Source organism: Condylura cristata, unplaced genomic scaffold (genome assembly GCF_000260355.1).
Source record: "Condylura cristata isolate star-nosed mole 26May11 unplaced genomic scaffold, ConCri1.0 scaffold00015, whole genome shotgun sequence".
NCBI lineage: Eukaryota > Metazoa > Chordata > Mammalia > Eulipotyphla > Talpidae > Condylura > Condylura cristata.
This window is the reverse complement of record NW_004567116.1, coordinates 39,420,599-39,434,379: the sequence shown is the minus strand read 5'-3', so window position 1 is coordinate 39,434,379 and position 13,781 is coordinate 39,420,599. Positions and strand designations below refer to the sequence as shown.

At 38.8% G+C, this 13,781-nt stretch overlaps 1 protein-coding gene across 1 annotated transcript; it reads right to left on the bottom strand.

Annotated features, from left to right (window-relative positions):
• Nucleotides 1-278: 278 nt before the first annotated feature.
• SPCS2 (signal peptidase complex subunit 2 homolog (S. cerevisiae)) lies at nucleotides 279-13,755 on the bottom strand. Its single transcript, XM_004683206.2, has 5 exons — nucleotides 13,604-13,755; nucleotides 9,120-9,203; nucleotides 8,501-8,661; nucleotides 6,686-6,820; nucleotides 279-1,146 (listed from the first exon to the last, which is right to left on the bottom strand). Exons 1-5 carry the CDS (start codon nucleotides 13,715-13,717, stop codon nucleotides 960-962), a joined length of 681 nt encoding a protein of 226 aa, XP_004683263.1. The 5' UTR covers nucleotides 13,718-13,755; the 3' UTR covers nucleotides 279-959.
• Between the last annotated feature and the right edge of the window lie 26 nt (nucleotides 13,756-13,781).

Below are 13,781 nucleotides of genomic sequence, written 5' to 3'. Positions count from 1 at the left end.
CAAAGTATGTTCCTTAGTTTCCTCATCTATAAAATGGGGATTAATACCAGTTCTCAGGATCGTTAGATTAGTGAGTTAATACACATTAAGTATTTGGGACACTACCTGGCACAAAGTAAGTACTGAGTGTCACTAATGTTATTACTGGAAGCTAGCAGTTCCTCACCAACAGGTTCTCAGGGGCCTCTCAGCAGCAAAAGAACCTAGAAACAGAAGGAACTTTTAGTGATAAGAATTAAAACTTACTGTTCCATTCTTCCATCAAGACTAAGACTCCATTTTTTCACATCTTCTTTTCTTTTATTGAAAAAAATTTTATAAAATGGCAGTTAATAAAGGACATAAACAAATCAACAGGGATATACTAGTGGAAACATAGACAGTATAAAACTAAAAATGCCATTGGCTTCTTTAATTAGTTAAGAGAACAAAATGTAACAGGCAAGTTTGCTTAAAACAAATTGAAAAGCTGGGTTCCCCCTCAATCTGCCCTAAATTAGATACATACACACCCACGAAACTGGTGTGTGAAGGAACAATGGCATACACAAGAAGTTGCATCCAAATTAAGGGAAACAGCTATTGAAACAGGAATCAACACAAGCAACTGGTTAATAATTTTAAAAATGGAATCTTCAAATGCTACATGGCACAAAGCTATACCCTATGTAAGTACTGCTAGCTATGAAGAAGTCTGCATGACTTTTAGCAAAATTGCTTTCCAGAAAAGCAAATCAAAACAATGCATTAGCAGACCTAGAAGGCTACAGCTACGTATCAGAGCTAAAATTTCTCATCTGAGCTAGAAAATCCTATTTATTCATAGTGAACTAAAATTTCAGGACAAAAGGAATATTTTTAACATTTCGTACTTTATCCTTTTTAAGTTTTCTGTTTCTTCCCCTCACATCCCATAATTCAGCATGATCCAGCAGAAAGATGGCTGCTTTTAGAACTGCCTATTTTATTTTTCTTTCTGTAGCGAGACTGTCATGGAGCCTGGATATTTCAGGCTCATATGCATCCATGACCAGTGTCCCACTGTGGTCAAAAAACTTAGCAATGGACTTGGTGAACTCGGCTTCCCGCTGCTGCTTTGTTCTCCCACTGATGAAGGTCAGCTTCAGAGTGTACTTGTCATCGAACCTAAGCAAAGATAATAAAGCAAAAACCAAACACAGAGATTCAACCAGTAACAAGAAAGTGCCAAATGTTTCTGAAGAACAGGCTTGAGCTAGCTACTGGTGGTGAAGGAAATACACATACCTACCCTTTTAAAAAAGCAAAGCAGGGAAATGTCTTCTAGATGCAGGTTCTGATTCACAGGTGTTGCCATGTCTGATTTAATTACTATGTGTTTTCCTTTTCTTGTCACAAATTGTTATGCTATAGGCTATCTTCTCTGACTCTGAACTTCAAACTTACTGCACTTGCAGACTCTTCTCTCCAATCTCAGCTAGTACTATACTTGGGCATAAACTCTGGGAAAGCCTCCCCAAACACTCCCAAATTCTGTCATGTATTGCTCCTCTGCCTTCCACAGTACCAACAATCAGAGGTCAACTCAATACAGAGCACTTATCAGGTACCAGGTCTATTGATAGGCTGTCAATTTCCCATGAAATTATCTTTTGAAATGTTTATGTATTTGTATTCTTCACCAGATTCCATTAGACCTTAAGCCTAAGGTTAAAGATTTTGTCTTATTTTCTATCCTTAGTCTGGCACTTAGTAAATAATTAAATTTATATGAATAAGTGAAAAATACTGTTCTCACACGTGTCCCTACATTTTAGGTTGCTCAGTCACTGCACTATTTAATCAATCTAGCTCCAGGTTCTACCATGATCCCAGGAAGGAGGTCAATTAACTAGATGAATTTTAAAGATTCTTTAACTGCACCTTAACATAGCTTTAAAGTTTTTACTGCCTCCACCCATTCAAGAGGGTTTATAATATCAACCTCTGAGAGGCTGACATTCGCTCCCATCCCTCTACCTCCCTCCCCACACACACACCTGTTTCTGTCTCCATATAACTACAGCACATTCAATGGACTATCAGACTGGTACTGCCTTTAAAGGAAGCAAATCCTTGGGCTTGTTTCTCCAAATTTAAAGTGGGAACGTTACTACTTACATTTCAGGATCATTGTCATAATGCGACAGTGCCTATAATTAATTGGTGCTCAAAAAAAATCACCTCAATAAACTGTTGTCTAGTCAAGTTACTCTGAACATAGATGGCTAGGATAAAGGTTCTTGAATTATTTTCAACACTACAATTTTTTTTCTCAAGTCCAACTACTGTTACCTGCTATCAAAATAAATTTTGACCCCAGTTTCATGGCTTTGATGGCAAGACATGAGCTCACATTATTAAACAAATATTTATTCAGCACCAACCATATATATTAGGCAGTTTTAGATATACTAAGGATACACAGCAGTGAAGATAACAGAAAAGTCCCTGGCTTTTGGAACTTTACATTACAAGGAAACCAATGATAAAAGCAAAAATACAATGCTCTTTTAAGTATGGTAGGCAGGGAACAAGCTATTTGGGAAAAAGAAATATTCCAGGCAGAGGAAACAGGAAATGCAAAAATCTTGAGACAATATGCCTGGAAATTCTAAAGAACAGAAGGAGATCAAAGCTAAGAGAACTGAAAGAGTGAGGAGGAGAAACACAGGAGCTGAGGAGTATGCATGTGTAAGGAAGGCTGTGGGGTGCAAAGAGTGGAAAGGACCTCAAAGCCATCCTTAGGATTTTAGGTTTTTTCTCTGAGTGAAAGAAATGGTTTGAGTAGAGGACTGAGATGATGTGTGTTAAACAGATCACTCTAACTGCTATATTGGGAATAGACTACAGGCAGGGAGTTGGCTGAGGAGGTACATTAGGACTTTATTACAGTAACTCAAGTGAGAGAGAATGGCAGCAATGAAGTGTGGTCAGAGTATATTTAGAAGTAGAGATGAAAGGATTTGCTGACATACCAGAGGACCAAGAGGGAAGAATCAAAGTGATCCAGAGTTTTGGTCTGATTAAACTACTAGGATACTTAAGTTACCACTTATCAAGATGTGGAAAGTAGTTTTGTCTGAGGGATAGCAGAGTTAGCTTTGAAAATGTTAATTCTGGGATGCTTATTAGGAATCACTCAAATAGAAAGCTGGGATGGAGTTCAGAGTGAATTCTAAGATGAAAATAAGATGTTTAGAAATCTTCACTATATGAATGTCATTTAGAATCATGAAAGTCTAGATAATATTACACTTAGTGAATGAATGTATCTTGAGAAGAGTTCATAGAACAAGTACTATGGCATTTCAAATTTAGAGAAAGGGGATAATATAAAATCACAAAGCAGCAAATTAAAGTTTGACAAAATTAAGAAAATCATGTTATCCAGTTAAAAAGTATTAATAGGAAATAATTACCTGTGTTAAATGCTATGGACAGGGCCATGGTGATGAGCAAAGAAAAATGAAAATAATAGGCGATCCAAGAGTCAATGGGAGAAAGGGAAAAGAGAAATGGGAATATTGTAAGAAAAGAATAAAGGAAAAGAAAACAATTTTGGGAGAGGGAGAAATTAGAGCACATTTGTATACCGCATGGAATGATCCAGCAGAGAGGAAAACATTAAGTGAGAAGGGATGGAATCTACAGGCTAAATGGAGAGGGCATCTTCGATAGGCCTCTGTAGAGAAGGAAGACTATGATGAGCACACGAAGTAACAGAAGATTTCTGATTACTTCTATCTTCTCAGCAACAAAAGAAGATGAAAGAACAGCTGAGGGGTGGGTGTGGCAGGGGGCAGGCTTATCAGTAAAGCAAAAGAGATTCTCCAAGGGCAGCAAATGAGTAACTGACTTACAGAAATGCCACGGAAACAATGCTGGGCAAAAAGGAAGTGAGATGATGAAGGGACAGAGGGAAGAAAAAAAGATAGTGTGAAGATTGTAGATGCCACTGGGACTGAAGAACCACTGGGTCAAGAGAAATGGGAGAATCTAGAAAAACAGGAAGCCCTGGCCAGGCCACCATTGGGATACTAAATACTGAAATTATTGAAAATGGTTATCAGTAACAGTAAGGTCTGAGGTATGTCCAGGAAAGTAAGTGTTTAAGACATTATAGAAAACAAGACACTCAGAGGAAAGAAGAAGGAAATGCAAGAGATCAGAGTATCAGGATAAACATCAACCTGGGAATTAAATCACAAAGGCTTGGGAAGAGTATGCTGGTGAGGTACCAATGAGCAGGAGCTATGTTTGAGGAAAAAGGTCTGTATTTAACTACAATGAGAAGAAAGAAAGGTGGCATACTTCTCCACAGGCATACACACTGTGGCAGTTGAAAAAAGTCAACAAGAAATGTAGAAAATCAGAAACCTAATACATTACTGATGAGATTATAAATGGTACAGCTGTTTTGGAAAATACTCTGAAAATTCTTTATGCAATCAAAGAGTTAAAACGACCCACATATTCCTCTCCCAGATATATTACCTGAGAAATGGGGGCATATATATCCACAAAAATGTATACCAGAATTTTTATAACAGAGCCCTCCCTGATGGTGCAATGGGTTAAGGCACAGCATTATGAAGTTGGCCTCAGCTACTTCAGCAAGAGTTCGATTCCCAGCCAGGGACGTGACCCACATGGTGCAGCAGACCTCTCCTGTCTCCCCGCTGGTCCCCTCAGTGGTATAGTTTGTCAATCTGCCTGCTCTGCTCCCCACTCTGTCTCTAGTGAATACTCTCACCCCCTGCATTGTTGTCTTTCAGTATGCATAAATAAATCTTTAAAAAAAAAAAAGGGCGGGCCCTCCCTGGTGGTGCTGCAGGTTAAAGTGCAGCACTGTGAAGCTGGCCACAGCCGCTTCAGCCACAGCCGCTTCAGTGTGAATTTGATCCCCAGCCCTGGAGGTGACCCACAAGTGCAGCAGACCTCTCCTGACCTACCTGCTGCTCCCCTCAGCAGTGTACTTCATTGATCTGCCTGTTCTGCTCCCCACTCTGACTATGGTGAATCCTCTCACACTCCCACCCCCGCATCTCTGGACTGTACCCCAGTTCTGCATGCATAAATAAACCTTAAAAAAAAAAAAAGAAGAATTTTTACAACAGCACTATGCCTAACTGCCCAAAGGTAGAAATAACTCAAATGTCCAATTGATAAATGGAAAACAAAATGTGATATATCTATTTTATGCCAGGAGTACTGCCTGACATAAAAGCGAAATGAAATATTGATACATGCCACACAATCAATGAAGAGAATAAGTCAAAGTAGTCTGTTCAAAAGCACCTTACATGATTTAATGCTTTAAGAAATTATTTCACTCATATGAAATCTAAAGAGACAGAAAATAGATTAATGGCTATTTAATGTTAGAGGAAATGGGAGGATAGGGTTTAAGGTTTTTTTTGAGGTGATGAAATTGTGGACTGTGGTGATGGTTGCAAATATATGTAAATACACTTGAAATCATTTAACTGCACACTTCAGGTGAACTATATGGTATGTGAACTACATCTCAATAAAGTGGTTAAAACAATTCAGTCGGAATGAAAATAATGAATCAACATGTTGCTAGGTTCTAGAATTCAGCAACTGTGCTTTATTGTCTTGGCACAGGCTGTAGTTATGATGAATAAGGTCAAAGGGGAGCCAGGAGCCCTGCCAGGAGGAGATAAGAACTCAGCTGCCAAAGCAGAATAAAGCTCTACTTCGATTCACTGGGATCTCTACAAATTAGTAATGACAGAGGCTGTTTGGTGTTGATGCTACACTTCACATACCAATCATTATATTTACAAGCCCTCTGTGTTAGGAATTGCTACCTGTCTTTTTAGAACAGTGACTAAAAGCACAAGTTCTGGGTCCAGGCTTAAGCTGAAATTCTTGCTCAAATTCACCTGGACTTAAAATTCACTAAGCCCATTGGATCTACGTTCTTATCTAAAAAAAAAAAAAAAAAAAAGTTGTTTTAAATGAGGTTATACAACTGGCACAATTAGAAGGATGTGTGTGGTAAAAAAGACATTCACTATTTTTATAACTGCCATCTCATCTTTCTAACAACTCTAGGAGTCACATTTCACTCCGGTGAGGCTCAAGTAATTTACATGACATACCAAAAGTCAAATGCAGCTAGAGACAAGCTGGGATTTGAATTGCGTTCTGGATCTCTACAAAGACCAGGGGTGTCAGCTGCACAAAGTCACACCCACTGCTGGTCATAAACAGACTCAACTATGCTGCTCTGGGCTGCCCATTGCTGTGCTCCAGGGAACCCTGATTTGTAGAGTATATGCAGGGTCACGGAAAACAAGTTAATGGAGATCTTCAAAGAAACTGTCTTCACATCTTTGCCCTTGACAGTTCTGCACTCTACCTAGCTCAGTTAATTGATCACAAGGGGAAAAAAATCCTCATTTGTCCACCAAAGTACATCATCCTGCAATTTAACAGTGTCACAGAAGTCAGTACTGGGAAAAATGACTATATTTAGGTCATTCATACACTTTTCTTCATTTTACAGCAGTGTAACATGCAGTGTTTCTACTACATAGAGTAGGAACACAATAGTCTGTTGCTGTTAACAACTCAGTACCCAGGGGAAAACCCAACACAAAGATCTAAGCATCTGTAGGTCTGTGAGGAGTCATACCTTTTGAGACTGGAGGACAGCTGCCAAATATCATCAGGATCCATCCCTGTAGGATCTTTCCTGTGGGCCACAAGAAAGATGCTCTTCTCCTTATATGAGGTATAAATGGTCAGGATTCCCATCATCACAAAATAGGTTCAAATAAAGTTAAGGGGAAAACACAAATATGCACAAAGGAAAGAAACAACACAAATCAAGCCAAGGGCTGTAATAACTTTCATAAAGGTAGTACTAGGGAAGAAGCAAGGCTCTCTCTGGTTAATACTTCAAACAATGCCTCAAAAAGGAAGGCAGGGATATTGTAGGCAATAAGCCAGCTCATATTTTCTGTTCAAAAACAACATATATAAAAAGATCCTCTTTTACCTAGCTTGTCAAGACTCATGTTTATTTCTCTATAAAATCAAAACTAACAATAACAATGGACTTGTTCATGTTCAACTAATTTTTAAGTAATTATAAAGTATCTTCAAATTAGTTTGTGAACAATTATGTCATACATATGTTTATGTATGGATTCATTATTTTAAAATGTATAATGGTAATCATTACTATTACATATAAAAATGACATGATTATAAAAATAGCAAGATCTTGTTTCATTTAAGATAAATATAACCAAATAAATGAAATTCTATTAAGGAGGCTGCTTGTGAGATCATGGATTTGTAATAATGTTGCTGTTACTGTTCAATTCTCTTTGGAACCCTTTGGAAACTGTCTCTAGAACCTATGGCACATTCTTTTGAGTAATCGTAATAGTAAAACTAATAGAGGGGCTATTTATCTGATTAGGGAAAAGAGTCGAGGTGTCAACTCTGTGGACTGAGCTTTAGGATCAATTTAGATAATACATTTTTGATCAGGAACTGCTTTGTTAGAGGGCTTGCTAACTCCTCTGAAAAACATTCTGAGAGTGGAATTTTTAAGAAATATTTCAAGTAAAGACAGTATTAGTAAGAAAAATAAACTGCCTACAAAACGATTTTAAAGCCATACAATGCTGACACACAGCAGTCACTCAGCACTACGTGGCTATTAAGAAGGTGGTAGGTCTGTGTATTTTAACATGGAAAAACATCCAATATATTTTGTAAGTTAAAGTACAGTATGGACAGACTGATCATATGTGATCTATATGAAAACTGTTAGTATGAAAGTGTGTAACTTTTATAATAATATAATGGGAGGTAACAAACATGATTTTGTATTTATAAAAAGGAGAGCAGAAGGGAAACAACTGAGACCCCAGCATATACCAAACCCATTATAAAACTCTCATTTACAGTTCTGAATAGGTATTATCCATATTTTAAATAAGCAGCATTTAAGCTGCTTGAACTTCAAACTCAGCTTCTCTTATCTCCAGGAAAGATTTTAAACACATGCACAGGCACATGTGGGCACACACACACCTACACCTCCTGCTTAGTACTTCCCAGTCCAGCCCCGCAGCTTCAAGAAAACCTGACTCAGAGTAGAACTTGGAACTTTTGAAGCAGCTGGTCCAATGCAAAAAGTTCTGAGTTAAGAAAAAGTTGGGTCTCGCTATTACTGTGTTTTGCTATTAGCACTCACATATGGATTATATAACAATGTCTACTTAATAACTAGACAGAATTAGACAAAACATCCATATGAAATCTATAGTATCAGTGATAATTAATATGTAAACACACAGATACCCACACCTCATATTAAAGTCCAACATTAGCAGGTCCCAACATTAAAGTTTGCTTTTTGGGAGCAGGGAAAAGTATCAGAAATTAAAAAAATAAATCACTAGAAAGCAAACCTGAGCATAATAAAGGATATGATACAACACACAAAGCCAAAACAGGCTTAGACTCTGGAAATGGATGCATATAATCCCAAATCAAAGCCACTATGGCAAAGAAACAGGAAATGGTGCAGATGGTGAGGCGGCCGTCAATTAGACCAAAATTCTCCACATACTTGTACTTTTCCAGAAGTACCTAGGGAGAAGAACAGGAATCAAATTAAAAGGAATGCTCCCATTCTAGTGCCTGCTTTTACTCATTTCCATGATAAGTTATGTAAAAAGTTATATAAAGTATCACAATTTTACCACAGAAGTTGTTTACAACAAATCCAGTAAAACAGTGTATGAACTTCTCATATAATTCTTTTTAAGTCCTCAGTTTTCCCCACCATGAACATTTTCTTCCCTTCTTTAAAGTGGACAGATGATCACATTAATGACTGTTCTATGTTCTAGGCAAATTAACCTCAAAAGCATGAGACTATCAGCTTTGGAATTCAACAAAGAGACTTTGAACATTTACACTTTAACACATCTTCCCATACTTAGTGGTTTTAGAAACTGATCTCTTGCTCAATTCCCAACACTGAAAAGCTACAGAGGAAAAAGGAGATGGCCAGTTAATATACATGCTCTCAAACCCCTCAGTACCTTTTTGGCAGAATCATCCAAAGAATTTTTCACAGCTGATCCATCCCATTTGTCAATTTTTACAGGCTTGTCATCGATCTTCCACTGTAAAACAAGTAGATGAGTCGTGCATTAAGAGACATGTCATCTCTTCATAACATGTCTTCAAATAAAATGAGCTACTTATTTCCATAGGAATAGCCTCAAATATACAAAACGTTTACTGTCTTCTCATACTGAACAGCTAGAAGTCAAAATAGTTAAAAATGAAACTGAAGCAGACCAGGTGTACTCAAATGTAACCTGTCTCCATGCTAAGAAGACAAAACATTACCAAAGCCCAACCTAGAACACTCACACAGGCTGCAGACTGTAGTGTGAACTCACGCATTCCATCTCCATTTTACCCATCTAGAAAAGAAATTCACTTGTTCAACTTGTCCATCCTGTCATTCTGTGACCAAAAAACGCAGAAAATACACATCCATGAACTTTTCGACACTATCAAAATGAGGTGAATCTCCCTTAATATATCTTTGTTAGTGAGCAACTTTTATATTTTAACCACTATGCAGTAACTGTAGAAAACAGTATAATCAGTTAGAAGGAACATTTTAAATTTTAAATTAAAAACTAAGTACTAAGATTAAGAACAGTCTTGACAAACCGTGTTCCAATTTCCTCATTATAAAGGTTTAGAAAGATTCCCAAAGACTGTGCTTAGGGGAACTGTTGTTAGACTGTTAGAGAAAAGTGAATACGAGAGAAACAGAGAGAGAGAGAGAGAGAACTACAACTTAAACGTTCATCTATAGTGTGTTAAACAAATTATGGTACCTCCAGATGTCCTGAGAAGGAAGAGTATGTATACAGGTAGGTGTGAGATATCTCAAGCTGAGTCCTGGGATAAGGAGTGTTCTAGAAATGATCTGAAGAAAATATCTCCAGGGCCCTGCCTGGTGGCACTACAGGTTAAAGCACAGCACTGAAGAGCCGCAGCCACTTCAGTGTGAGTTCAATCCCCACTTGGGAGGTGACCCACATGGCGTGGCAGACCTCTCCTGACACACCCTCTGCTCCCCTCAGCAGTGTACTTCATCAATCTGCCTGTTCTGCTCCCCACTCTGTCTCTGGTGAATCCTCTCGCCGCCCCTGCATGTCTGGCCTCTACCGCAGTTCTGAATGAATAAATAAAAAATAAAAAAAAAAAAGAAAAAGAAAATATTTCCCAAAAAAAAGTGATCAATGAGTCATGCTACTTAAAGATCTGATAATATGAAAAACAACTGAAGTTTGACATAAGGTCAGAGCACTGGAATGGTAAAGGCCACAGATAAAAGGAATCTAGACAGATAGTGTTCATTAACATCTGTGACACAACTGTGTTACATGATGAATAAACTGTTCAAAATGCTAATAAAATGAAGCTTTAAAGGTTATACCATAAAGACAATAAAGATGAAAGAATGAAGTTTTTAAAACTGAAATATAATTCACAGGCCATAAAACTCACGATTAAAAATGTACAATTTAGTGCTACTCAGTATAGTCAGAAGGTTGTTCACTATCCACCATGTAATTCATGTTATTTTTATCACCCCAAAAAGATACCGAGGACATAGAAGCAGAAATTCCCACCCATCACCCCAACTCACTAGCCCTGGCAACTACCGCTCTTCTCTGTACAGATTTGCCCATTCCATACTTCATATAAATGAACAGAGACGATATGGGGCCTTTGTGACTGGTGCTCTAATTCAGCAGTCTTCAATGTTCATTCATATTGCAAATTGTCAGTACTTTCTTTCTTTTTATAACCAAATAATATTCCATCACAGTGCTACATATTCCACTCCTAAATGTAAACCCAACAAAACTGAAAATGTTTGGTGAAGTTTACACCTAGCAGTGGAGTATGTTGAGCCAAACAAATAGTAACACTATGTTTAATTTTCTGAGGAAGTCACTACCTGCTTTCAAAGCACTTGCATCACTTTATATTCCCAGTAGCAATGTCACGGCTCCATTTTATCCCTATCTTCACCAACACCAGTTACTTTTTTGATTTTTGGATATGGCCAGCCTAGAGAGTGTAAAGTGCTACCTCCTTACTGTAGTTCTGATATCAATTTCTCTAATAACTAATGATGCTGACCCTGGCACCTTTGGGGCTATCAGGAACATAAAAACAACTAATAATGTTGTATATCTTTTCAAGTGTTTACTGCTCACCTAGATACCCTCAATGGGAAGCTTTTCTGTTCATATACTTTGTTCTTTAATGGTGGACTGTCTTTTTATTATTGAGTTGTAAGATTCTTTACATAGTCTACATATATTATCAAGTATGATTTACAAATATTTTCGTTCCTCTGTGCACTGTCTTTTCACTTCCTTGCTCATGGCTTAGATTGCAAGACTTGTAGATGGTATACTTGTGCCTGTGACCCAGTTCTGACATTGCCTTAATTGTGTTTAAAGAAACAAAGTAGTGTTTTTAAGACAATGTCTTGCAAACTAATACTATTATAGTACTTGCTATTTTTTACTTCAACATAAAAAATTTTTGTGTGCTAATTCACGAGTGGTCTTAGGAAAGCTGCTGCAGCTTGTCCAACCATGTCCATGTCTATAAAATGAGGAGACTGGAACAGATAAACCTCAAGCTTTCTTCATTACAAACAATTTAGAGAAACCACTACGGATTAAGCAGCATAGATTAAAACACACACAAAAATTAAAACCCAAACAACAAAAAAACACTTAAATTGTTAGAGCCAGAAGGGACGTAAAAATCATCTAAGACAGGCCCTCCCTGGTGCACAGCAAGTTAAAGCACAGCACTAAGAAGCTAAAGCCACTTCAGCATGAGTTCGATCCCCGCCCGCCCAGAGGTGATCCATAAGCCCGGGCAGACCTCTCCTGACCCGCCCACTGCTCCCCTCAGCAGTGTTCTTCACTCATCTGCCTGTTCTGCTCCCCACTGTCTCTGGTGAATCCTCTCACTGCCCCTGAACCTCTGGCCTGTACCCCAGTTCTGTATGCACAAATTAATAAATCTTTAAAAAAAAATCATCTAAGACAATGGTTCTCAACCTGCAAGTAACTGCTTAAATGTCAGGGAAATCAGTAAATGGCTATGTGTGAAAACATGTAGCTATCTACTTACACAAAAGTATAATTGGAATAAATCACGTACTTCTCTGTTAAATATGTTGGTCCTGCATCTCCTATACTTAGCTATACTGAGTACGCTGATAGTAGGATCTGGATTTATTTCTTTGCTATCACACGTTTATATTAAATACTAAAGGTTAAAAAGAACATTCACATATATCATCTCATTTGTATCTCCCCCAAACCCTAAGGGAAGCTTAATTAACTGACTTTTCAACCTCACATAGTTTTAAATTAACAGTGCTACTTCAAACCCCAAATAGTATGATCCCCAAATCCAGGTCTTTCCAGTAACACAGTGATAACATATACTTTCCAGTATAATCAGTACCTTATCAGAATACCTATTTAATGGTGATAATCCAAATGGAGAGAAGAACAAAAACAGTTAATGGGCTAGGATGAGCAGAGGCTATGAAGTGCTTACTCAGCTGGAAGGCAGAATCTGTATGAAACTTACAGATGGAGACATAGGGAGAATATGCTTATTCACACAGCCAAAGGCACTAAGGTCCTAGATCTTTACCCAATGGTTTTCTGCAAGACGCTATGCAAAGGGCAATATGGGTAAACTCGGACACAAATTCTTTTTTATCCTTCTTTTTAAAAAGTCCTTGTTCCTAGGGCAAAAAAACCCCCACAAAACTCAAAAAAGCTAGAGGGGCAGAAGAGGCCAACATCAGCAGCCTCGTGAATTCGATTCACTGAGTGCACTTGATTGCAGAGTAAAAGAAGAGGGAGGGTGAAAGGAAATAGATAAAATCTTAAAGGCTTCTGGTCGACCCAGCAGGGAAGGCCAATTCTCAAATAATAATTTCCGGATCCTCGAATACAGTGACAAAACGCCTAGACCTTTCAGTAAGCAAACGAAGGTCAACGAGTACTTGACATATGCAGCACACGCAAGGGGAATAGTGCCCAAGAGTTCGGTGGTTACCGACTTTGAGTAGCCGGTTACATTCTTAAGGTCTTCGATTTTCCCAGTCGGTAAAAAGGACGCACTTAACAGTAACAGGTCCCGGCGCCACAGAGGAAAAGAGATGTTCACGTTGCAATGTGGGAACCAATTTATCAGCAGCTATGGTAACCAACGTTAAGGACCTAGAACACTTCCCAAAGGAGAAAAACCCAAAGACAAGCACGGGCTTGAGGTGGGAGAGAGAACGGACTACAGGAGCTTACAGCATTTCAAAACGGGCCAGGCTAGGTATACTCCCCCTTCAAGAAGCTGAAGAAAACGGGGGCGTGATGGGAAGGAGGACTCGCTGCATCGAAGCCCCTCCGGGACCTCTCCAGGCCCTATATATCCTCTAGAACCGGCTCCTCACCTTATCCAACAACCCGCTACGGCTACTGCTTGTCCCGCAGCTGGAGCCACCGCCGGCGCCACCACCACCTCCGCCACCACCAGTCCTCCCGCCTTGTGCACCCGCTGCCGCCATCTTCTCCGCCTCAGCGACTCCCACCCCTCCGACTTGTCCCAAGCCGATTGGCTGCCGCTGACGG

Coding starts and splice junctions, on each gene's coding strand:
- SPCS2 (XM_004683206.2), bottom strand. CDS start 13,717: ATGGCGGCAGCGGGTGCACAAGGCGGGAGGACTGGTGGTGGCGGAGGT. Junction 9,204..13,603: donor GTAGCGGGTTGTTGGATAAG/GTGAGGAGCCGG, acceptor CTTGTTTTACAG/TGGAAGATCGATGACAAGCC. Junction 8,662..9,119: donor TGGATGATTCTGCCAAAAAG/GTACTGAGGGGT, acceptor TCTTCTCCCTAG/GTACTTCTGGAAAAGTACAA.